Source organism: Globicephala melas, chromosome 2, assembly GCF_963455315.2.
Source record: "Globicephala melas chromosome 2, mGloMel1.2, whole genome shotgun sequence".
Taxonomy (NCBI): Eukaryota; Metazoa; Chordata; class Mammalia; order Artiodactyla; family Delphinidae; genus Globicephala; species Globicephala melas.
In genome coordinates this window covers 84,242,686-84,269,272 of record NC_083315.2, presented here as the reverse complement: position 1 = coordinate 84,269,272, position 26,587 = coordinate 84,242,686, and the positions used below count along the sequence as shown (strand labels likewise).

Here is a 26,587-nt window from a genome sequence, read left to right as displayed (position 1 = left end):
TTATTAACTGAAGCTCAGATCTTAGATCTGGTGGGACTCAAAGTGCAGGCATCAGGAAAGGCCTAGTAGAAAGCAGCACTTTGTCATCTTCAGCCTGCAATTGTTCTTGAAAACTCACATTAACAGTGTCTATTTACCAGATACACAAATACGTATTATTTGCTACAGCAGAACTAAAAGCAATCCTAGAGAGTGTCTAGTCAAACCGCTTTGTCTGATAAAAGAAAAAAAAAAGCCTGGGGAGGTGACGTACATGCCTAAAGTCACACAGCTCATTGGCATCGCTAAGCTCCCGCCTAGCACTGACAGAAGACCGGAGGGTGGTCCCAGACCAGCAGCATCAGCATCAGCTGGGAGCTTGTCAGACATGCAAATGACCAGACCCCACCCCAGACCTACTGAGTCAGAACCACTGGGGATAGGCCCAGCAAGCTACGTTTTAACAAGCCCTGCTGTTGACTCTGAAGCAGGCTCAATTTGAGAACCACTGGCTTGGAGCAGGGCTTCTCAAGTTTTAAGGTGCATAAGAAGCACCTGGGGATGCCACTGCTTCTACGGCCCACATCCCTTGGAACGGCAAGCAGCTCTAGAACAGTACTTCTCAAACATTGCTGCACATTAGAATCACTTGAGGAGCTGTCAAAAATCCCAAAGCCCAGGCCCATCTCATAACAATTAGATCAAGATTTCTGGGAGTGAGAGCCAGGCATCATCAGTACTTTTTAAAAAGGCTCCCAGGTGATTCCAGTATGCAGCAAAGTTCTGCGACCGCCAATTGAGAGCAAGGGTAATATGAAACTATAAGGTCTTGGCAAAGATTCTCTCCCCGACCAAACTCTACCCAGGCTCCTCTGAGCCCTCCTCCCTACTAGGCCTCAACCTTGGCCTATAAAGACTTGGACAAAACAGTATCATAATTTCTAACAGCTCAAGGCCACACCCCTGGGATGATCCTACACCCCCTTAAAATGCCTGCCTGAGAAAACACAAGGCTGCCAAAAGATTTACCGTTTATTCCAGCCAACACCTGAAGATAGGGCCCCTGTCCCCCAGCCTCTGTGGGAGGGTAGGAGGCTAACTTCCATAAGCATCAGTTAGCAAACCCAGATGGGCTTCCCATGGACCAACCCCCTCTTCCTGCTTTTTGTAATTTTTCACTTCCCTGACTCTACTAAGTCCCTGCGTGCCTCCTTCCTGTTCCCCCATTCTCCCTCTAAAATGCCCAGTGACCGCTGAACAAATCAAGTTGAGCCCAGTTCACGCCAGACTCTTTTTTCTATTGCAGTAGTTATTACTGATTAAAAATCTGTCCTTACTACTTTAACTAGTGGCCAGCTTTGTTTACCTTTAACACTGTTAATATAACCAATTTCAGAACCACTCCCTGTAGAAGCACCATCTGAAATGGAAAGAAAATAATTTTTTTGGCCTATGAACTCACCATGGGTAAGCTGCTTGTGAGCACAGCTTTTATTTGACTATAGTGTGCAGGAAAAATATATATACAAGTTCCAAACTGAGAGAGGGAACATTTAACAGCAGTGAAGGACTAGAGGGGTCTGCTGAATGGTGAACTTCTGATCAAGGACAACCGTGAACAGTATGGTCTGCTGGGAATAGCATGGGCTTTACTGAGGACAAGGAGACCTGGGTTTGCCCACGTATAAGCTGTGTGACCTGTGGCCTCCGTTTTCTCATTTATAAACTGTAAGCCACAGTGCCTAACTCAAGCTGTCTGCCTTCATACCAAGGGCTCCTCCAAACTCTTTTTCTCACAAAGTCAAATCTTCAGCATACTAAAAAGCAAAATCCCTAAGTACATTCATTTAGGTTCCAGAACATGCCCTGGTTAGCTAATCCTTATTTCAGTGGTCAGCAAAGGAAACCATAAACAAAATGAAAAGGCAACCTATACACTGCAAGAAAATATTTGCAAATGACACTACCAACAAGGGCTTAATTTCCAAAATATAAAAGCAGCTCATACAACTCAGTAACAAACAACCCAATCTAAACAGACATTTCTCCAAAGAAGACATACAGATGGACAAAAGGCACATGAAAAGATGCTCAACATCACTAATCCTTAGAGAAATGCAAATCAAAACTTCATTGAGGTATCACCTCACACCAGTCAAAATGGCCATCATTAAAAAGTCCACAAACAATAAGTGCTAGAAAGGATGTGGAGAAAAAGGAACCCTCCTACACTGTTGATGGGAACGTAAATTGGTGCAGCCACTATGGAAAGCAGTATGAAGATTCCTCAAAACACTAAAAATAGGGTTGCCATATGACCCAGGAATCCCACTCCTGGGCATATATCTGATTAAACTATAATTCAAAAAGATACATACAACTCAATGTTCATAGCAGCACTATTTACAATAGCCAAGACATAGAAACAATCTGAATGTCCATCGACCGATGAATGGATAAAAATGTGGTACATATATACAATGGAATATTACTCGGCCATAAAAAAGAATGAAATAATGCCATGTGCAGCAACACGGATAGACCTAGAGATTATCATACTAAGTGAAGTAAGTCAGAAAGAGACAAATACCATATGATATCACTTATATGTGGAATCTAAAATATGACACAAATGAACTTATCTATGAAACGGAAACAGATTCACAGACATAGAGAACAGACTTGTGGTTGCCAAGGCATGGTGGGGGGAGGATGGTTTGGGAATCTGGGATTAGAAGATGCAATCTATTATATATAGAATGGATAAACAACAAGGTCCTACTGTATAGCACAGGTAACTATATTTTACCCTGTAGTAAACCATAATGGAAAAGAAAAACAAATATTTCAGTGGTCAATTAAGTGACACAGGATATGCTTTTTTCAGGGACAAGCACAATTTATTTCCACATTATATTTCATGAAACTTGAAAGTTTCAGTGTCACAAGCTAAACCACAGAAGCTGCCTGTCAATACACCACCCTAGACCCTTTCTCTCTGACCAGCGTGCTGGAATCTTCTGGATCATGCTGGCTTAAACTCTCTATTTGTATCCTATCATAGGTCATGAACATCTGTGAGAATCTGATAAGAAATCATTGGCTTTCTCCCAAGAAAAATGCACATAAACATAAGCACATAAATTCAGCATACAATTTTGAGGGCTTCAGAGACTCCCTGAAACACATTCATGGACCCTGGCTGAACCCCCTGGTCTAAACTGTTGCCTGCAGAGGGCAGCAGGGCAGCTGGAGCCCACATTGAGAACTGCATTCAGGAAAGTTGGGGACACTGTAGAACTTGATTAGTTTTCTGAAGGCACTTTTCTTTAGCATCATCATCTCTTCTGGAAACCTAGAAAAGATTCTGACCCGGCAGGAGCCGCCATTCTTCACAGAGCCATCTGTGGGCAGTGGCTTCTGATCGCCTACAGGCACGCTGTTGCAACTGAGGGAACGCACTGCCTTCTTATTCTGCACAGACAAATAATTGAACAGGAAGGAGGACAGCTTGTGCTTGGTGAGGTCTGGGGCCTCTTCTGAAAAGCAGTCATCAAGTGGGTCCAGCAGGGTTTCAAGGTGGCGGCTGCCTTCCCCTCTCACAGGACTGGCTCCCACATGTGGAGGCTGCTTGATGACCTTCCTGGCCTGGTCTGGGTCATCTCCTGCCCTGCTGACAGATGGAAAGGACAGCTCCTTGGCCAAGGCTCTGGGGCCCCTGGTTTGGGGGATGAGGTTCCCCCCCTGAGGGCTAGGCTGGGAAGTACAATGCTGACTCAGGATGAGAGTGGCAGCATCATGAATGAGATTCCAGTCTCTCAGGATGTCATCCCTGGTGGTGAACTGGGATGTCACAGTGAAACGGATGATCAACTTGTCCTGGATAGTGGCTGGGATGAGAAAGAGACGGCCAGCTTTAGCTATTTCCTTTAACACACTTTCTGTGAGGCAATTAGGACCCTGTTTGAAGGATAAAGAGAAGTAAAGTCTGTATCACATTCCCTGTAAGCATCTCCAGAAGCCCAGTATTTACATTTCCAAGAGGCTGAAAATTACCAAATAACATCCTTCACATGAGATGGAAGATGGCATTACCTTTAGACGAAAAACCACCAAACCAAGGTGCCTCTTGGCAGGAATTTCAAAGAAAGGTTCGTTTCTGACCAGAGATTCAAAATACTTAGCCATTTCAGTACCCTGGAATTGTGAACATCGAGAGAACTGAGATTAATAACAGGCAAGAGACGACCGTGCGTAAACTTCCACACTGTTAAACGGGTTTAAACCAGTCACATCTTTGAACCAAAGAGACCTAAGTGGCTTCTGCCTGATTTTCTTCTCCATTTGATTTTGCTCATATTCCAAACTATAAAACCTCCAATGGCTCCCTATTTCTTGTCACATTAGCTCCACTCTGAGAACTCATGTCTCAGGGGCCTCTTTCAATCCACTCCCAGAACCAGAAGGCTCGTGGGATCCTAGTTCCCCCACCAGGGATTGAACCCGGGCCCTCGGCAGTGAAAGCGTGGAGTCCTAACCACTGGACCACCAGGGAAGTCCCAGAAGACATGTGCTTTGCCATCAAGGATATGCCCTCATATCCCGGCTTCACATATCTTGGCTTACAGACAAGCCAAGAGGGCTAGCAGGGGCCACAACCCAGACCAGGTTCTGCATTCCCAGCCAGGTGCCTCTTACGGGCTACAAATGCTCAGAGGAAGAGACTTTTGTTTCTCCTGTACATAAAGGCACCATGTGAGCTGTCAGCAGCCCAGCCCCCATATCCTAAGTTGACATCTTCCCCTTGCCTCTCAGACCTTTTCACCTCAAATGCCCCTCATCCCCTTTTTTCTGACATTCCACAAAGAACATATTTTTACATATCATACCCATGTACACCATGGAGAAGGCTTTAAACCTGTTTAATGGGTACAGAGTTTCTGCTGGGGATGATGGGAAAAGATCTGGAAATAGACAGCAGTGACAGTTGCACACATTGTGAGTGTACTTAATGCCACTGAATTGTATGCTTAAAAATGGTTCAAGTTGTAAATGTTATGTTATCTATATTTTACCACAATAGAAATGTTTTAAAGCTTTGTACCATATTAATCTTTCATTGAAGTTATAATTTTTTAATTTCCTCTTTTTTTTACTTAGTATTACTAACTAAACAAGGACAGGACTTGCCCTTTCTTTCATTTTTAAAAATTTCTCCAGGAATCCAGAAGGATCTCAAGAAAATATTTTCTAAGTAATGGCTATCACCTGGTTCTCATACTGGGTACTCTATTTCAAGAGAAGTCAAAGGGTTCAGCTAACAAGTTGCTACAAACCCGATCCAGAACCACTTTCTCTCTCCACTGCATGGTCTGTTTAAAAGGGTCTCCAATCCCTACCCTAAGCATTTTTCATTGTCAAGTCATAAGGCCCTCTCTGGGAAAGCAGCCTGCTAAATGTTTTCTCACTGTTTTATACTTTTGCAGTTTACTTTCTAATTTTGTCATGATTCTCCCGTGTGCCTCCTTCCCTCCAGGCCCATTTCCATCCTGTCCTGCCAATTGTGAGATCTTTCTGTGTAAATGGTTCTCAAGTCTACATGAGTAAGACATCTCAGGTACAGATCCAGAATCAGGCTAGCCAAAGACCATGAAACTGATACTTCTGAGCAAGGAAAGAGAGCCAGAAGTCATCTTTGTTCAACCTCTTCATTTTCTAGAAAGAGACAAAGGAAAGTGGCGTCCCCAAGGTAGCAGCGGCAGAATGCAGGTCTCTGGTCGCCAAGCACACCCCCTGCCATGCTCTGTTGTCTCCTGTAACACATGCTCTTGGCAACAAGAGAGAAGAGGGGCCAGAGGAGAGAGAAAAGAGCACAGGCAGCACCCCGCCACCAGAAACCACCTACCTTTATGGGAGATGAAAGCAGGGCTACAACCAGTGCCCTGTACCATCCTAGGGCAGAGGCGGGCAAACTGCAGCCCCCAGGCCAAATAGAGCCCCACCTCCTTCACACCCGTTTTTTTGTAAATAAAGTCCTTTGGAACACAGCCACGCCTATTTGTTAATGTACTGTGTATGGCGGCTTTTGTGCTACAATGACAGACTTGAATACTCACAAGAGACCATATGGCCTGCAAGGCCAAAAATATGTACTATCTGTCTTTAAAAAAATAATTTACAAACCCCTTTTATGGTAGGTGATAGGAGATGATGGTGACGACAATGTTGAATTATTATCATTGGAAGAAGGAAAAATTGGAGAAGGAGGAGGAGAAAAGGAGAAGAAGAAGAAGAGGAAAGGGGAAGGGGGAGGAAAAGGAAGTGGGAATAGGAAATATTTGAGTACTTAGTGGAATATTAGGTCTTGCACTAAGTAAGGGCTTTATGTGTATTATTTATCATCACCATAAACCTTTGAGAGAGGTATTATCATTTTCTCATTTTATAAATTAGGAAGGCAAACACGGAAAGTTTAAATAATTTGTCCAAGGTCACCAAACAGTAAAGGGTAGAACTAAAATATCAAACTCATATCCCATTCTCTAAAGCACTAATCTATAACAGGGAGATACACAACTTGGTTTTATATGACTTTCAAGAGCTCACATAATAGAAAATAGCCCAGAACTGTAAAGAAAGGAGGCCCTCCTCTCTTAAGCAGGGCAATTACCATCTCTGAGCCTCACCCATAAAATGGGGTTCATCAGGGTGACTGCCCCAAGCATTGTTGTAAGAACCTAATGAAACCCTATAAGTTATCTCTTTAAGACACTGTGCAAGTAAAAATAATTATGATCGCAGTCAAGCTGGAGAGATAAAATTAACTCACATCAAACAACTTCATTTTAGTTCCACCCTTTACTTTTGTGGGACATTGGTAGCTTTTAGAGCTCAGTTTTGTAGGTGTGCTTGAGTAGGTGGTCCTAGGAATGCCGAGCAAGCAGAGATGAGGGCAGATGGAATAGTCAGGGAAGCTCCTGGGAGAAGCAGAACTTAATCCACTAGCAACATTTGGAGAAGAGAGGGCAATGGAAGAGGGCAATGCACAGGTGAAGGTGCAGAGGCACACTGAGGATGGAGCTGGAACGGGTCAGTGAGAAGCCTGAGCTTAGAGGCTGATAACTGGGTCCTCGAAAGCCGGGCCCAGGAGTCTGGGCCTAGTGTAGGCGAAGGGGAGACGATGGGAATTCAGGGCTTTGAGTTGGGAGAGGCAGCATGAGGGTAATTAGCCAGCACCTGCACGTTGAATACCCAGTCCTGAGTTGGAACCAGATGATAACCTGTAACCTCCAGCACCTCATCCCCCAGCTACCTACTTCCCGTCTTGAGTCTGAGGATAGAGAGAGAGCAAAAATGCCTAATGTCCCTGGGTGACAGCCACTCACTGATAAACATCCAGTTAACCAACACCTTGATGTTGATAACAAATGTAAAGTTACCAACAGTAAGCCAATCATACATACTGATTCAACCACTGCACTTGGCCTTGTGTTTGCTTAATGAGGACGGAATTCCCTAGAGGAAATGTGGCCAGGGAAAGACACGCAGAGGAACAAAGGACAACATCTTTGGAGTAACCCTCTTGTATTTATCAATAACTTTGTCTTTCTCATAGGCACTCATAAAAATGAGAGAAAATTGCTGCTGACCAAAATTCTTAGTTAAGTTCCACCCCTTCCATGAAGCCTATGACAGAGGGACTGTGCCTGTCTCATTCACCTCTGGGTCTCTTTCCTAGCACAATAATTGTGTGGTTGAATTGAGTTGAAATAAATTGTACCAAATATGCCTTCAGTAAATACCTCTTGACATCATGCAGGGATGTTTGTTCCAGACTTGCAGGTCTACATGTCCAAGCCAGGCGAGCCCTGTTTCTGGCATAACCATAATAGTGACTAAAATTTTCAGATAGCCATGAGAATCAGAGTAATTTTTTAAAAGATAGGCTCCTACCCTGGCCACAAGCTGCCCTTTGATTTACTTTCTATTTCCTTCTCTGCAAACTAGGCTCTCGGGCCATCCCTCCCCAGTGCTCGATGATAGCAGAAGGGACGGTGAGACAGTCAGGTGGGGGACAGACACCAGACAGCCCTCAGTGTCATGTTCTGCTCAGTGATCCTCTAGCTAGCAAACAGACGGCTGCCCTGAATCATCAAGTCCCAGGAGCTCACAAACAGGCCCAGGCACCTGAGCCATACATCACACATCCCCCCGGGAAAGGTCTGCAGAGCAGAAACCAGCCTTCCTCCCCACTAGGCCACAAAGCGAGCCTGGGCTCCTCCCAAGGCCTGCCCACTACATACATGTCTGATGTGCGCTTGAAGATTCTTCACCCCGAAGGACCGGATCACAAACCAGAGTTTAATAGAGCGAAACCGCCTGCTCAGGGGGATCTGCCAGTGCTAGAACAAAGGAGCACAGTGCCATGGTTAGAGACAGGGACCCCTGCTCCTCCCACACACACTCCTGAGCTTTATCATCTGTTGTCTGCACAACCCTCCAGGGATGCACAGTGTCACCATGATGCCCGAGGCTGTTGCTAAGGAGAAGCCAAGGCAAGATACACAAAGGCTACCTCGTCATGTGACCAAACCCTTGTCTAAGAGCAGCACAGGTAGAAACCAAGTCCATGACCCTGGACCAAGGAGAAGACACTTTGCTTTAAATGCTGCTTTAAAAATTTCATCCCATAGAGTGTTCTGCCTATGTTTTCCTCTAAGAGTTTGATAGTGTCTGGCCTTACATTTAGGTCTTTAATCCATTTTGAGTTTATTTTTGTGTATGACATAAATCACAGCAAGATCCTTTTTGACCCACCTCCTAGAGAAATGGAAATAAAAACAAAAATAAACAAATGGGACCTAATGAAACTTCAAAGCTTTTGCACAGCAAAGGAAACCATAAACAAGACCAAAAGACAGCCCTCAGAATGGGAGAAAATATTTGCAAATGAAGCAACTGACAAAGGATTAATCTCCAAAATTTACAAGCAGCTCATGCAGCTCAATAACAGAAAAACAAACAACCCAATCCAAAAATGGGCAGAAGACCTAAATAGACATTTCTCCAAAGAAGATATACAGATTGCCAACAAACACATGAAAGAATGCTCAACATCATTAATCATTAGAGAAATGCAAATCAAAACTACAATGAGATATTATCTCACACTGGTCAGAATGGCCATCATCAAAAAATCTAGAAACAATAAATGCTGGAGAGGGTGTGGAGAAAAGGGAACACTCTTGCACTGTTGGTGGGAATGTAAATTGATACAGCCACTATGGAGAACAGTATGGAGGTTCCTTAAAAAACTAAAAATAGAACTACCATACAACCCAGCAATCCCATTACTGGGCATATACCCTGAGAAAACCATAATTCAAAAAGAGTCATTGCAGCTGTATTTACAATAGCCAGGAGATGGAAGCAACCTAAGTGTCCATCATCAGATGAATGGATAAAGAAGATGTGGCACATATATACAATGGAATATTCTCAGCCATAAAAAGAAACGAAATTGAGCTATTTGTAATGAGGTGGATAGACCTAGAATCTGTCATACAGAGTGAAGTAAGTCAGAAAGAGAAAAACAAATACCGTATGCTAACACATATATATGGAATTTAAGGGAAAAAATGTCATGAAGAACCTTGGGGTAAGACAGGAATAAAGACACAGACTTACTAGAGAATGGACTTGAGGACACGGGGAGGGGGAAGGGTAAGCTGTGACAAAGCGAGCGAGAGACATGGACATATATACACTACCAAACGTAAGGTATATAACTAGTGGGAACCAGCCGCATAGCACAGGGAGATCAGCTCGGTGCTTTGTGACCGCCTGAAGGGGTGGGATAGGGAGGGTGGGAGGGAGGGAGACGCAAGAGGGAAGAGATATGGGAACATATGTATATGTATAACTGATTCACTTTGTTATAAAGCAGAAACCAACACACCATTGTAAAGCAATTATACTCCAATAAAGATGTAAAAAAAAAAAAATTTCATTCCAGGCTGAAATTCAAGATAGGGGCAATACATTTTTTTTCTAAAAGAACCTAATCTACCTTGAATAGCAGAAAATAGAGTTTGATTTCTCTTCCCCACAAAAATGTAAAGTATAGGGTTCAGGAGCTCAGATGCTGGAGCCTCACAGACCTGGGTTTCTCCTCCATCTCTACCTCTTACTTGGGCATTGCCGCCTCACTGGCTCCTCGTGAGACAAAGAATGAACAGCACCTCCAGGGATGTGGTGTGAGGAGAACCAGGGTGAAGAGCTTCACAGGAAGTTGTCAATAAGTCCTGGCTATTTAGATGATAAAAATGTGAGCCACAAATCACAATGGTGTTTCTGCCTAGAACCAAGATGATTATTATTTAATTTCACTGTCCTGACCTTATTTTTCCTGTGACGTTCTATGCCCTCAGGAGGACACCAGCCCTCAGACTGCAAATAAACATCTATATCTCGGCCTTTGTTAGACTAAAACTGACTCTCTGTTCCTGATGACCAACTTCAACAGAGCTTAAAGTTCAAGGTTTCGGGCACCAAAGGTCTGAAAATTTTCAAACCAATTCCAAATCGATTTCTCTGATCTGTAAACAGAGCAAAGGGTTTAGCACACATTTGCAATTATTCTGATGAGTAGTGTGATTTCTAATGACCTCTTCCTCAAATGTCAGAAAGCATCACCACAATTTCTGTTGACAAAAAATAAATATTTTTCCCATCGAATATTTATCTGTTCCTCCACAGGATTGCCTAATCCTCAAAACTGTGCACACCTTCATCCTTTGTCCCAGTTTCCTGACCCAGGCACAGCTTGGACATGACCCCTTGTCCAACATCAACATTGTTGATGGACAATGTTTCTCTATATCAAGTACTAATCCTTGGATTTCCAAGCAAAAAACTCCAGGGCTGAGGACCAGCACGGGGACTTTCTTTTCCCTGTAACAGGGAGAGCGTCAACTCCACCCTTTGTTAGATGGACACTCCAGATGGAGACTAATGAATGGATAATAGTGGCCTCTGAAAACATTGTTTTCCAGATGGTTATGGCCAATTGACTACAATAATTCACAAGCCAATTAAATGAGAGGCAGAGATGATTTTAATTTTGATTTCTTTATAGTCTGACCATATCCCCAGCTGTTCCTCTTGTCAGTATTCCAAAACCAATCCATGCTGACCCAGCAGGGTGGTTCTAGCAGATATTTTTCTGCTGGAACAGGAAATTTGGACATGGCTCTTCATTAACTCAAGCCATTCCCAAGTCTCCTCTACATCCTTTCAAGGTTTTGCCGGTCTCACAGCCAAGAACAAGACAATTCCCCCTCCACTAGTTGGGGGGAGGTGAGGGAGCTTCCTGATGTCAGAAGAATCTAGCCCTGATTTTAGGTGGCTCCAGGGCCCAAGGGATGAAGTCCCTAAGTCTTCTCTCCCAGGATGCTGCTCTATTTCTGGCTCATCTCAAAATGACTGGGCTTTTTTTTTTTTTTTTTTTTTTTTTGTGGTACGCGGGCCTCTCACTGTTGTGGCCTCTCCCGTTGTGGAGCACAGGCTCTGGACGCGCAGGCTCAGCGGCCATGGCTCACGGGCCCAGCCGCTCCGCGGCATGTGGGATCTTCCCGGACTGGGGCATGAACCCGTGTCCCCTGCATCGGCAGGCGGACTCTCAACCACTGCGCCACCAGGGAAGCCCTGGCTGGGCTTTTATTTAAAGCTTCAGCCACCTGGGTGAAAAAGAGCTTGGAGCAAGGGGCAAAGTAGCAGTGAAGACCCCCAGGATCATAACAGACAGCAGCTTCAGTTTTCTAGGAGTTTCTTCGAGACTTAAAAATTAAATCCATAGGATTAGAGGTGAGGGAAGGAAAAGATAAAGTAGCACATTCTGGACCAGTGCTAAGAAAAGTATAATTTAATATTTCTAGAAGTGATCTGGAAGAGAGAGAGCACTGTAAAATCTCCAAACTGATGGGAATGAACCACAAAAAGATCCTGAGATACCGTTGCGGACAAAAAACAAAAACACAAAAAAGTAACATAAAATCCAAAATGGGCCAAGGGAAGAAAATGCTCTTAAGTTACGATGATCCAAGTTCACTTATAGAAAAATGGGCATTGGGCTCCCCTGGTGGTGCAGTGGTTAAGAATCTACCTGCCAACGCAGGGGACACGGGTTCAAGCCCTGCTCCGGGAAGATCCTACATGCCGCAGAGCAACTAAGCCCATGCACCACAACTACTGAGCCTGTGCTCTAGAGCTGGCGAGCCACAACTACTGAAGTCCGCATGCCTAGAGCCCGTGCTCCGTAACAAGAGAAGCCACCGCAACGAGAAGCCCACACACTGCAACAGAGTAGCCCCCGCTCGATGCAACTAGAGAAAGTGCGTGCACAGCAACAAAGACCCAATGCTGCCAAAAATAAATTAATTAATTTTAAAAAAAGAAAAGAAAAATGGACATTGTTTCACACTCAGGGGAGAAACCTAGAATTACCCCTAAAGATATCTGGCCCTTGGGCTGCTGTGAAAATTTCTTTAATTCAAAAAGTGCTGAAAACCCATCAGACAGGGCAGTGGAGATGAAAGAACCATTATTCTTCTATTTTTATCAACCTTTGGAGGGTCCTCCCCAGCCACTACAAGCTTACTGCCTGAAATTCCAATAAAAAAGCTTTAAAAACAAAAATCTAAAGAAAGTGTGAACTGGTCCGAGGGGGAATGACCAATATAATCAAGAGATGATGCAGTGATTATTTTAGGACTAAAAAAGGGCAAGAAACTTTAGCCCAAGGAGAGAAGACAGAACCATCTCTTCACAAAGAATGACTCCCAGATGGCAGACATTGCTCTCTGTGCTTCACTGTATTAATTCATTTATTCCTCACAGCAAGCCTAACTAAGAAGCTAGTACTGTTATTATCACCCTCATTTTAGAGGTGAGAAAACCTAAATAGCTTAAGCCATTTGCCCAAGACCACACAAGTTAATAAATGGAGGAGCCAGAATTCAAACACAGTTCATCTGTGTTTTTAACCTCTTCGCTGTATAACAAATCTCTGCAGCTTAAAAGTAGAGCTTTTAGAAATATCACACCTACCATTTATTAAGCAGGTACCACATTCCCAGTAAGAAGTGATCTACATGTATGTTCCCATTGCAGACTCACAATACCCTGTGAAATCAGTGCCACCATGCCCATTTTGCAGATGAGAAAGTCAAGGCTGAGAGAGGTCCACTATGACTCCCAAAAGCCCACTGCTGGTATGGAATTCCAAATCAAGCTCGTCTCACTCTGCCTAGCCTTGACCACATTATATGTAACTTATTAGTTTACATCCCTGTCTCCCCTACAATTAAAGGAAGGGCTCATCTTCAAACTGAGGAGTAAACCTGAAGAAGTTGTTTCCCCAAGAGATAGTACAGATTGAGAATGTGGGCAGGGTCTAGAGGTTGAGGTGCAGCTAGTGGGCAAGGCAGGAATGCTTGGAGGCATCTAGAACCTCGGGAAGGATAACTATTGCCCCATCCCCACTGTGGAGCCTCCCACAGTGCCTCAATGGGGACAAAAGGATGAAAACAGTTTAAGGAAGGAGCCTCTTTTCCTATCCATGGAAATTCTCCACCCTGCCCTGCTGTTAGGGAGTGAGCAGAGAAGATTATCCAGGACAGAGGCAGAAGGGAATTGGGAGAATTTTTAAATGCCACAAATACTCAGGAAACTCGCATCCTACCTCAAAGGTTGGTTTCATTCTCTAGGGTTTTTAAAGTTTTTTGGGTTTCATTCTATATGCTTAGGCACAGCTTGAAACCAAAGGTACACAGTGGCAATATTATGGGATGGGCTCATCGGGTGAGGGAAGGAGACCCTCATCAGACTCAGGCCGTTTCCGTCTCAGAGGCTGCCGTGCTGCCCGTTCCTGGCCACTCACCATGAAGTCGGTGGCCGCACCCGAGTCGGCGTGCCTGAGGTAGACGGGGTTCACGTTGAAGGTCTGCTGCAGCTTGTACTTGTCCTTGACCCTGTGGGTTGCCAAATGGGCATTAGTAGCTGAGGATGGCTTCCCCACAGGCTGGGAGCTTGGCTGCCACACTCACCAGAACCCAGTACAGTCAAAGTGCACCATCATCCACTTGGAAGGATTAAAGGTGAAGGAATCGGCGTACTCGATGCCCTTCAGAAACCCCCGGAACTCAGGGCACAGGAAGGCAGTGCCTGCGTAGGCAGCATCGATGTGGAGCCACAGCCCCTCGTTGGCACCTGAGGAGGCAAACATCACCTACTGGGGGTGGCACTGGGGGTGGGAGTGGGTTGCCACCAGCCAGCTAAAAGGCATCTCTTCTCTGGCCCATCCAGCTGGGGGGCTGCAAGGGACGGGCTGGGAAAGGATGCCCATGGCTGAATGAGACACGGAGGCATGTGGACATGGGGGGAGGGTGTCAGTGCAAGGAGTGGGGCTGAGTGAGGCACGGCCACCCCTGCAGGGAGAGCCTACAGAGCCTCACCCTGGCCTTTTCTCTCACCGACCAGAGGGTCGACACCCTCTTGGCCTCCACCCAGAGCTTTCTGGAACAGAAACCAACTTACCACTGGCCCAGAGAGCAATGTTAATGCATCTAATACAAATATTAGAGAGGGGGTGTCTCTCTTTCCTAGTGGGTTTCTCGCTTGAGGATTTTGAACAATCACATTTGGGTTTCATTTCTGTCTTTATCTCCCCCTCACCCCGTGGCTTCCCCTACCCTACCTTTTCATTTTCATTTTCTCAGCCTAGACTAGAAAATATTCCACTATGACTCACTCACCCTGTGTTTCAGATATGTCCTGCTTTAAGCAGATTTCAACATACAAGTGAGAGAGTGAGAGACCTGAGGTCCTCCCACTGTTGCCTCTGAGGACAGGATGCAAGGGGGTCAGCTCTAACCCTTGGTCCCACCACTGGGAAAAGCAGTGACCTGGCTACCTGGAAGAAGGTACTCATGACCTCTGGTGGCTCTTCCTACGCTCTGTGCATTGACCACGGAGGGACCAGAGAATTGCACTGAGCTGCTTCCAGGCTCTTGCTCTAGGGAACATTTTAAAACTCATTACTTGTCTTCCTAGCCAGACAGGGCAGACACTTACAGATGGGGCCCAGCTCTGACAGGCGGTCAAATGCACAGACCCCAGTGGTCCCCAGTGTGGCACAGACCTGGAGGAAAACAGAGGAAGTTAACATGGGAAGGTGGGCTCGTGTGACACATTTGGCCTGAAAAAAAAGATTTCTTCACAGATATTATCAACCCCACCCATTCCACTAGAACAGGGTATGTTTCACACTGTATTTTATCATGACCCACAGTAAGAAATACATTTTGTATAGCAACCTAGGACATATACACATGTGTATCTGAAATAAAAGTTTTACCAAACAATGCATATTCTCAACACAGGAACGTACTCTCATATTTTCCGTCCTATTCCTTTTTTCTTCTTCTTCTTTTAATGTTGGTTCTGACCCACAAAATTTATTTCCTAGCACACGAACTCATAATTTGTAAGACACTGTATTTGAGGACCTTTCTGCTCTTGTTTGCAGCACGTTACTTACCTGAATTCTGACAAAACTCCTTCCTCACCTCCCAGCTCTATCATTCTAAGCTCAGAACATGGTCTGACTTACAAAGACAGGCACCAAGCCCTGCGCTCTGTCTTCCTCGATGGCTTTCTGAAGAACTTCCCCTCGGAGTGAGAAGTTGTCATCCACAGGCAGAAATTTCATCTTGACCAGAGAAATCAAACCAGCCTTTTCCACCGAGGAGTGGGCCTAGAATGACAATGGAAAGCTGTTAGCAGAGTCATCCTGGAATGAGCACTCCCAGAAACTGCTGAAACCAGACGAAGGGAAGCAAACACAGCATTTGACGTTTGTCTTCCTCCAGGGTTCCTTGGACAACCTCTGAGGCCTGGGCTGCCCTGAACCCAGCGGGCTCATGTCTACAGGGAAATCACTCAAGGACTAAGACTCCAGAAGCCAAGCCCTACCTGAAGGTTTGGCTTATGTTGGGCAACTCACCTGGTCGGAGGCATAGGCAACAAGCCGGGCGTTCAGGGAAGACTCATCCGCCCCGGGCTCAGATGCTTTTATTTCTAGGATTTTGTTCTTCCTTGCTGCCAGCAAGGCGATCAAGGTGGACTCACTGACTGTGCCCTGCAATGGAAGAAGGTTCCCAGTGGCAGCCTCTCCATGTAATCCCTTGGCAACTGCCCCAGGTTTTGTAGGGGGGTGTGTGTGTGTGTGTGTGTGTTTAATAGCTATTCCTGAGGAAGTACACAGCTCCTGCCTAAGGAGTTGCCCTTCCCCCCAGCTCACATGCCTATTGTACATTCTACATTCACAACTTCCTATGCATTCCTGGGACACCTCCCTCTCCTATAATTTTCAGGGAAGTAATGAAAGCAAATTTTCAACATCTTTATTAGGCCACAAAGACCAAAAAGAGAACGTTCAGAGAATGCTAGATACAAGTCTGCTTGTAGATATGTTCGCTTCCCATGTTAAAAAAAAAAAAAAAAGAACTTTCAATGTATTAGGTGTGGAAATGGAGTTTGTTTCCACAGAGATATCCCAGAGAGAGAGGGTCCTGGCCTACTTGAGAGATAACTTTGGCCTCAGTTTTGCTGCCGATGGCTCTTGTGACCTTGAGCTAATATTGCCCCTCCAGAAGGCTCGTTTCCATTTATAAAATAGAGAGCATCCCTTTAGCTGCCTACCAGAGTGGGAGTATTGATTAACCAAAAAAGGGTTGGGTAGGATTTTGCTCTGGCCATGATTGTGGGAATCCTGGGGGCCACCTCAGCAACTTCACAGAAATCTTGATGGTTTCTCATCATTCATTTGCTCAGTCTTTGGTGTTTTTGCTTCTTGAAATCCTTAGGTGACCTACAGCTGATTGCTCCCTGCTGAAAAGCCTAGAGACCATGTCACAGGAAATGCTATAGACCAGATCCCACAAGATATTCAGTGGCTGAAAATTACTCCACAATAAGGAAGCCAGCAGAATAGTAATAATAATATAATAAGACCACCTTCCATCTGTACAGCTATTCACAGTTCACAAAACACTTTCTGCTATCGCATTTGCTCCTTATCAAACCTGCGACACTTGTGATTCCTGTCTACCTATGAGAATAGTGATGCTCAGAGAGGTTACAGAACTAAACCAAGTTCATGTGGCTGATGGATACAGGAGAAAGCATGGTTTGGATTTAGACAGGGTCAGGTTTGAATCCTCATTCTTCCACTTACCAGCTGTGTGACCTGGAGCAAGTTTTTAACCTCTCTGAGCTTCAGTGCTCTTATTTCAAAAATTGGGGATGACACTATTTACCTACAGGGTTCTTGAGATAATTAAATGAAAAGCAAGATCATGCCCAGCAGGCATTTAGCATGTTTTTCCAGATATAATATTTGAAGCTATAACTATCTGCTAACAACCCAGAAGGTCCACAACATGCAGTAATTTGTCTTTCTTGTGAGGGTCAGATTTTAATCTTGGTAAAAGACTGGAGTGACAGAGGGAGTCACTTAGCTAGCAAATGGGCCCAGCAAACTTTCCAGTTCTCATCTCAGGGCAGCATGGCTATTTTTATTTAATAGAAGAAATCTTTGAAACCTCACATCCACCTTTTGAAGGAATGATTATTATTTCTCTATCTTATATATCATAAAATCAAGAAAATTACACATTACAGAATAATTCAAGAATCTGGGGGTTCTCAAAGGTCTCAGAACCAAACCCTCATGAATGGCAAGGGTTTATAGATGCAAAAGTACCTAGCAATGTGCACAGTTTACAGGAGGCACCCCTCAAGCTCCACTATGCTGCACTACTCTTGATAACAAAAGAAATATTTGAACAACTGTCATTTGACAGATACTCAAAAGACAGGATTATAAGATACATCAATCTATATTGTTAATTTCTCTCACTGCCAAAAATCTCCTGGACCTAAGAGGGAGGGAAAGAAGTTTCTACTTGCCTTCTCTTTTCTACTTACCATAAGGTGTAAAATGGGACAAGAGAGGGGAGATGTCAGATTATAAACTAAGAAACTTGAATCAAGTAATACTAGAAATGTGATAATGTGTTGACTTTTTAATTTTTTTCAAAGAAAAACTAAAAGAAGAGTGGAGACAGTCATGGCCATGGTATAAAGGCAATGGAAGTCAAGATGGTAGTGGCAGCAAAGGTGGGAGTGGGGACTGTGGTGGAGCTGGTGGCGTCGGTGATGGTGGTGTCAGTCATGAGAGTTATGATGGTAATGGTGATGGTGCTGGCAGGGATGGTGGTGGTGTGAGTGACATGGGGGAAACTCCATGGAAAACATGAGAATCACCCGGGCAAGTTTGGCTTATCTTTCCCTACTTAGTCCCTATGCTAGGAGGAGCTTTGCCAATGGACGCACCTGCAAGACGCCTCCCCCCTGGCTGCCAGGGTGGTGGTGCAGGAAGTGCTCTGGAAGTCCCAGCATTTTTGCCAGCCAGTCCATGACATTCATCTCCAGTTCCGTGCACACAGGGCTGGAAGCCTGAAAGAGGGAAAGCAATGTCATCTGGAGTGCCCCAGGGCACCAAGATGTCCCCACCAGCCCCAGAAACACATCCGTCTCTGCCTTGACCCTCTCCAGGACTGTCTTGTCCCTGGAGAAGGCGTCACTTTTAGATCCTGTGGTGCCTTCATCCTCTGCCAAACCAGAAAGGGGAAAGAATGTGGGGCTTTGGTTCATGCCATCCTCAATGAGGTGGATTCTCCTGCGACTCCAAGGCCCGATAGAAAAACAGTCCTAGAAATGACTGCTTCCATTTGGCCCCCAAAGTCCCTAAAATACCCAGCTGGAAAGCATTCTAAAGGCCAGGGGGAAGTTTTAAGACTAAGAAAGAAAGCACTTCCTCCCGGAAAAGATAGCAAGTCTCCCAGCTTCCAACCCACTCGACCCACCCACCCCTACACACACACACACACACATACACACACACACATACGCATACACATACACACACACATCCTATAACAGTTCAGGCTTAAAATAGAGAGCTGTTCTAGGAGGCTTGTGGCACAATTTAAAACTGATTGGTGCTTAAGGGGTTATTAAGGGAAGCCTTAGGGCATATCCCTAACCCCTCAAAGACAAGAGCAAGGGGAAGGCTGTACCCACAGGCACCAAAGTGTTTAGAGAGTGTAACAAATTGTGGCAATAACCAGATCTTGGTCCAAATCTCATCTCTGTCTCATGAACTATGTGGTCTTGGAGAGATAAATTACTCAAGCCTTCATTTCTTAATTCGCCCCTACAAAATGGGGCCACTACTCATAATTTCACAGGGTTGAAGAATAAGATGAGATCATTTTTATAAAGCTTAAGCTCAAGTAATGTAGCCATTGTTAATATTGAACTTGAAACCCTGTTCAGAGATCCGGACAAAATATGTCTGCCCCAGGATTTCACTTCCTGCCATGTCCACTTTTCCACTGGTTATAACTGCAGCCATGGTTACTCACCCAGGTAAATCCCAAGCAGTTGATGGCATCAGCCAGCATGTCTCCCAGCAGTGATGGCCAAGAGGTGAGAGCTGGGTAGTAGGCGTGCATATGGGGGCTTTGCCAGTGTACCACCTGGAAGCAGAGCATGTACACGGGTGGCACCAGGGGCAGTTACCGGAGGCTTTCCTCTTCAAGAGACCCTCCCTGGCAAGGGGCAGCACCCACTCTAGAGACTGGCTGACACTTTTAAGACAACCAACAAGTGGCACAAATCCCTAAAAGTAAGGCATAGTCACAGTGTTCTTGCTACCCACGTTTCTCACATTCTGAGCTAGTTCATCAGTGGAGCTTTGCACACACGCAGAGACCAGAAGGGAATATGCAAGATGAAAATTGCTATGGGAATTAGAGTTGTGGATTCTGGGTAGTGTTTGCATTAGTCTCCAAAGCTTACCCCCCGCACTGCTCCTACCCAGTAATAAGAGGAAGGGGAGACTGTGAGCTCTGGAAGAGCAGGTTGCTTGTCTCATCCAGTCTCTTGCAAAAAGTATCCAGAGTTCTTTGGGCATGCACTCTTGCAGAGGGACAGTGTGCCTGGGTTCAAAGCTGTCCTTAGCTTCCCAGTGGGGATGGGGAGAGGAGACTAGAAGACAGAAGTACCAGCCCAAGGGCATGGGAAACTGCCTCCAGGTTAACCCTTGAGCCCACAGTTAGATTAACCGGACGAAAGGAGGGGCCCGTGGACAGGAAGGACCTCCTACAACTGCTCTCAGAAACATTTTCGGTGGCTCATTGGCCTCACTGATTATCTAATCTGGCTTCATCTCACTGTTCTACAATCATACCCTGTTCGTATCTGCGTTCATGTCTTTGAGCAAAGCTGTGTCCCCTGACAGGAAGGCACTTCTTATACAGATGGGACCTTCCAAAATCTGCTAACTCTTAGAAAGCCACTAAATATTCATTTCCTCCATGAACCCTTCCCCAGGTCCCCATCTGCCTTTGATCCCTTCCCCCGAGCCCATGGAATGTTCTCATTCGAGATGTTTCACGCTACTGAGAACTCATGAGATAACATTTTAGTGTATTATCGAGTTATTTCGTGTACACAAATCCCTTTAACCCTTTAAGAGCAAGGACGATGTTCTGGACAGTGTGTATGGTAGAAGGAGCATAAGATTTAAGCCCAAGGACACAGGTTCCAGTCCTACCCCTGCCGTAACCAGCTGTGTGACCCCGTAGACTTATTGTGAAGCTAATGAACTTAAGCGTCAAGGTCCCATGTTTGCATCTGTCTCTTTCAAGATCCATTCTTAATTTTTTTTCTTAAGGGGGCGGATCCCAAATTTTTCATCCAATCCCCACCTCATAAAACCAGGATCCTCTCCTGTACCTCTCTCAACCTCAGTTTCTCATCATAAAATAAATCCTGTCTCCTGGGGTTGTTGTGTGGATCAGCCTGGGAGGAAATTTGTAAAATGTAAAGCACTAATGTTAACGGTAAGCTAATCACATGGTGATGGACATATCACATATCCTGACTTGACTCTTAGATAATCAGACCTCCTCCTCCAACCTTCACCAGGCAGACGGCCTCATAGGTAATGACAATATCTTCCACTTTCTATGCTTTATCTTGTTTAATTCTCACAGCACTCCTATTAGGTAGGTTCTAACGTTATCCCTGTTTTACAGATAACAGTTGGGGCTGGTGGAGAGAGACAGCATCCCCATGATCACATATACCTCATAGGGACAGATGTCAGAAACCCAGGGCTGCCTGACTCTGCAGCCCAGCACCTAAGCAGGGTGGCACCCTGCCTTCTCCCCTTGCTCTACTCTCCCTCCCTCATTAAGAGTAGGTGGGGTTTCTCTAACCAGGGTTGGAATTAAAGCAAAAAGACAGTTTTTCTTCTCCTTGTGTCTAGGAGGTGGCATGGAGGGGAAAATTAATCCAGTTTTAAAGGAGGCGCTGACCCTAATGAGAAAGCAAAGGGCCAACGGCTTTCAGGCCAACTCTCAGAGGCTGTTGCAGCCTGAGAGATGAGATGAAAGATTGGGTCTTCATTACTGATGTGATTAGTGACAGTATTTTGGAAACCCCAGAGAAGGACTTCCACCTCCTGGTCCTATCAAGAGGCAATTGTCTGTTCTGATAAGATACATAAGATAAGATAAGCCAGAGGAATGCTTATCAAAACAGACAGACCTCCTGGTCCAGAAATGAGCCTCTTTAACTGCACCCCCAGCAACTGCTGGAATTTCTTTCAGTCAAATGAATCAGCTCATTTCCATCTCTTCTGACAGCTGCTTTCAGTCTCACTACCAAATTACGGTTGGCCCCTCCACAGATTACATTTTACAGAATGAAATCCATGAGATAATCTTATTGTGGAGCTAGCCTCCCCGGTAGAGTTTTATTGATACCGAAATTTTCAAAATATGCTTACAAAATAGGCTGAATGGTCAGAGAGATGAATATTTGGCTTTGTACAAACTTGCCATCACTTTCTGTCTGTGTTTGAAATAAAACAGAAATATCCCCCCCACCCCTGCCTCCAGGTGTATTTCTATCACATCTAAGTCCAAAGCTCTTTGGGGATGATGGGAGCAAATATCAAGTCATCCTGGGGAAGAGCTGCTGGACACACGTGGTTCATGACACCAGTGCCCCAAGCAGGGAGACCTGTGACTCTGGGAAGACAACTAACTTCTCTGAGCCTCAGTTTCTTCATAAAACATGGATCGTAAGGTCATTTGGGGATAAAACAAGCCAGTCCACCATGTGGCTAGTACAGTGCCTGGCACGTGGTGTGGAGCACAATAAAAGGCAGCCCTTCCGTGAGAGGAGGATGGTGCACTTTCAGCAGGAGCGCCTGGCCCAGCTCCTGGTGGTCGGGGACATTGTCACAGCACACGGCAGCTTCAGCACAAGCCCCAGGCTTCAGCCAGCCTCTGTCTGTTCCCTGGCCCCACTAGCACTGTCACCAGGCTATGCCCCTTGTCACTGAGAGTATAGATGATTCAGGAAAAGCTCCTTCCTACTCCTGAAAAGCAGTTCAATCAGGAGACCTCCCTTGGTTAGGAAGGACAGGGTTCCCACTTCATGGAGGAGAAAGGAGGGGGCTGACCAGGACTCGCTCAGCTTCCCGGCCCACCCAACCTGACAACCGGGGTACCCTCGGAGAGGTGTGCTTTGGCTTCCCTCCTTCCCTTTGGCACATCTCAGGATTCTGTAGGAGAGTTCCTTGGCTCTGCCAACGGGGGCTTCAGGGACCATCTCCCACCTCCTCTCTCCATCTTGCTTCCCACATTCGTCCTTCCCCCTCGGGCCCAATCTTCACTACTCACCTCATCCCATCCGACTTCCACCCTTCTGTCAGACAGGCCCTGGGATGCAGTTCTTACTCCGTCTTGCTCCCTACCCAACTCTACAGGTCAGCCCTGGCACCAGAAACCTAACTTCAGTCAAAGTCCTGGCCCTCCATATGCCCAGAAGACAGTCTGGGATGTCGGTGGCCAAGGGGCTGAGGGCTTATCTTAGGGTTACCCAAGGCTTTCCAGGCCCATCGACCCCCCCCCACCTACACCCCGACATCCAGAATCACCCTGTGGTGACTGCGTCTCACCCCGGGCATGATGATTCGCTCAATGTCCCCAAAGATGCTGTCCCAGCTGTCGGGCTCCTCAGGCGCACTCTCGGGCAGCTGGGCCCGCAGGTAGCCAGGCCTCACATCTGGAGTCACCCGCCGCTCCTGCACGCTGCTCAGGTACTGGCAGATGTAATCCACCATCTCCTTTCCTACAAGGGAGGCAGAGAAGCCAGGCTCATGTCCCCTGACTGGGCCTGGCCAATGTGTGCCCGTCGCCCCAGCATCGGGATCAGGAGACTGGGTGAAGAAGGAGAAGGATTCATGGGCTGAATGGTGGAGGGTCTGACCCCCAGCAGACAGCTTGTCTTCAATTAAAAAATTTAAAAGTGTGCAAAGGAGTGAATGAGTGATGGAGGGAGTGTGTGACTCTATATAAATGAATAAGAGGGAAAATCTCCAAGGCATCAAGCTCTAACAACAAAGTAAAGGATTTCTTTTTCCTCCCCTTCCCTTTGCCATATGAATCTTGATCAGCTCTCCCACCTTTCTTTTCTTCTCAAAAAACAGAGGGTCTATGCATTCATCACCTTACAGATTCAGTAGAAGCGCTGCGGCTCTTTCTATCCAGAAATTGCACACACACCCCCTATACTCCTTGTTGGCACAGATGGCAAGCTCCCACACTAGGTTCTGATAAAAGGTAAAAAATGTATTTGTTCACCATTCCCATTGGACCAGTAATTCCCCACATTTTGGACCCATGAACTTCTTTGAGAATCTGATTAAAACGGTAGACTTGTATACACACAATTTTGTGTGTAATTTCTGAGGTTCATGGACTCCCCAAAGCACAACCACAGGCCCAGACTAAGAACCCTGCACTAGCCTGAAATCTTGGGGAAATGCAGGGCCATGTCTTAACCAATTTATCTCCCTCGCTCTGCCTCCACCAATACCTCAGTACCTAGAACAGTTTTCAGATGCTCAACAAATTTTATCAAATGAATGAATAAAAGAATAAGGAAGAAAGACAGCCAAGTCGAATACTTGAAGCCACTGCAAATTGTCTATTCTTTCTTCCCTTTCATTTCTCCAGGAAAGGGTCTCTGTCTTCAGAGCCTCTGTCTCTTCATCTCTGTCTCTTTTTCTCTCTCTCTCATTGCTTCTCTTCCTCTCTGTGTCTGTGTCTGTGTGTTCATCTCCCCCTCTGTGTCTCTCTCAATATCTATCATTCCTCCCTAGTACTCACTAGCCTCCTTTTCCCCCTGCAAAAGAGCGAGAGAGACAAGGAAAGGGAAGCCGATGTCTTCCCAACTGCATCAGCTCATGCAAAATTCTTATAAGCAGGACCAGTCCCAGACAAAACTGTGAAAACTTCCAGCACCCTTCTCTCTTCTTTGTGCTCTCCTCCAACCCTCCAACGGCCCGATGCCTTTCATAACTGCAGCAGCATCCCTCCAGAGCTCTGAGAGCCCTGGACCTAGCCCTCCACTTACCCAGGGACCACATGGAATGTTTTTGTGTTCCACTCACAGGATAAACATCCACAGCCAATAAAACCAGCTCTCGGCTGAGTGCCTTTGGAAAGCAATGGAATAAGCTAATGTCCACTGAAGTGTAAAGACTGATAGTCATTCAGCCTGGATGGGAGGGGAGTTTGGGGGAGAATGGATACATGTATATGTATGGCTGAGTCACTTTGCTGTGCACCTGAAACTATCATAACATTGTTAGCCGGCTATACTCCAATATAAAATAAAAAGGTTTTTTTTTTTTAAAAAAAAAGACTGATAGCCACTTAGTGAGTTATGTCTGGGTAGATGAAAGAGAGGAAAAGTTGGATTTTAACATGGGACCATGCCTTACATCAAAGAAATTTTAGGCAAAATAACCTACTAGAGGGGATGAGGATATAAAACTTTATGGAGAGAGAAATTATAAGCAACTACTTACTTTCCCTCTTAGGACAGCCGTGCCTGAAGACAAGACAACCATTTGGTTTTGCTCATCACACAAGGCTTGAGACAGAGTAGGTGCTCTTTAAATATTTATGGAACGAATGACTAAATGAAAGAACTCTACAGACAGATTCACACATAGAGAAATGAAGAGGAAGGAAGATGAGATTTTGCATGACTGCAGAAGATTTAGGGAAATTCTTTTCTACTTCAGAACATGAATAATCCCCCTGTACCCATTTAGTATTTCAGAAACCCAAATCCCCTATTCCGTGGGAAAGAAGAAAGGAAAAGCCTGGCACAGTAGTGTGGACGCACATGAGAGTTGGTGTATGAGGGGGAGGATGAAAGAGAGGTTGAGAAAAGTTTTAAACTCTGATCCCACATTCCCTTCTCAGGAAAAATTTTGTGGAAGCCAACTCTCAGAAGGCAATTCTAACACTCCAGTCAAAAGGTACCCCAAAGGGCTTCCCTGGTGGCGCAGTGGTTGAGAGTCCGCCTGCCGATGCAGGGGACACGGGTTTGTGCCCCAGTCCGGGAGGATCCCACATGCCACGGAGCGGCTAGGCCCGTGAGCCATGGCCGCTGAGTCTGCGCGTCCAGAGCCTGTGCTCCGCAACGGGAGAGACCACAACAGTGAGAGGCCCGCGTACCGCAAAAAAAAAAAAGATACCCCAAAATCTAAGCAGCAGTTCCTACAAGAGTGGCAGCAGGGAAGAAAGCCAGGGATGCCCGTGCTCACCTCTCCTTCTGTACTCCTCAGGCTCCAACATCTCCCTGGGGCTTAGCTCCTTCTCACCGACAACACGGAGGAGGTGGAGGGTGTGCTCCTGGGCAGCCCATGTGCGCCCTTTATTTAAAGGGTTCTCCTCTCTTCCACCTTAGCTCCGCCCTTCAGTGGCCCTTCCTCTATGTTTAATTAATTCCACCCCTCCTCCCCCCAGTCCTTGCTGGGAACAGTGACCACAACTTTAGCTGGTCCAGAGATCTAGGATAAAAGCCACCTCTAAATTAAACTTAGCAGGCAGCCTCCAGGTGGATATGGTAAAGAGCCCTCATTTCTTTCTGGTCCCAGATTCATACAAGAGGTCCCGAGCCTCACACAAAGCTCCCAGCTCAGTAGCCCAGAACAAAGGCAAGGGTGTGCAGAATAAGTAGCAAAGATTATTATCATTCCTGCCACTGCGTCCCTGTCCATGGCAGGGAGGGAGAAACAGGCACTTACAGCGATGCTGCTTTTCTGGCCACGCTGTGCTCAGGAACAGACAGAGGTTATCATCTAACACGATGGATTTTTGTTGTTGTTGTTACTACATAATACTTATTGCTGTAGAGAGATGAGAAAACGCAGATAAGCAAAAACCAAAAAAACAAAAATTGAAACATCACCCAGATTTAACACGTTTAGGACTTAAAAGGCTGTGTATGCATGTGCTTGTAAAGGGATGTGCAGAAACTACTGTGGGGAGGGGAAACACTACTCTTGGAGCTTTATTTCTGAGTAAAAAGTGAGTGAATGCTTTCA

The 26,587-nt window shown here is 45.6% G+C and overlaps 1 protein-coding gene across 2 annotated transcripts; it reads right to left on the bottom strand.

Moving 5' to 3' along the window:
• Positions 1–3,195: 3,195 nt before the first annotated feature.
• HDC (histidine decarboxylase) lies at positions 3,196–25,835 on the bottom strand. 2 transcript variants are annotated; one of them, XM_030842746.2, is made up of 12 exons: positions 25,805–25,835; positions 23,141–23,313; positions 19,530–19,643; positions 18,436–18,558; positions 16,043–16,177; positions 15,650–15,793; positions 15,112–15,178; positions 14,085–14,247; positions 13,919–14,009; positions 8,283–8,381; positions 4,075–4,176; positions 3,196–3,939 (listed from the first exon to the last, which is right to left on the bottom strand). In XM_030842746.2, exons 1-12 carry the CDS (start codon positions 25,833–25,835, stop codon positions 3,196–3,198), a joined length of 1,986 nt encoding a protein of 661 aa, XP_030698606.1. The 2 variants fall into 2 exon arrangements, with proteins under 2 accessions (XP_030698606.1, XP_030698608.1); XM_030842748.2 differs by lacking the exon at positions 8,283–8,381.
• Between the last annotated feature and the right edge of the window lie 752 nt (positions 25,836–26,587).

Excerpts from the sequence above, each read along its gene's own strand:
- HDC (XM_030842746.2), bottom strand. The coding sequence starts at position 25,835 with ATGTTGGAGCCTGAGGAGTACAGAAGGAGAG. Across the intron at positions 15,794-16,042 it reads TTGCCTATGCCTCCGACCAG|GCCCACTCCTCGGTGGAAAA; the intron begins GTGAGTTGCCCA and ends TTGTCATTCTAG. Across the intron at positions 14,010-14,084 it reads TTTGACTGTACTGGGTTCTG|GGTCAAGGACAAGTACAAGC; the intron begins GTGAGTGTGGCA and ends GGCAACCCACAG.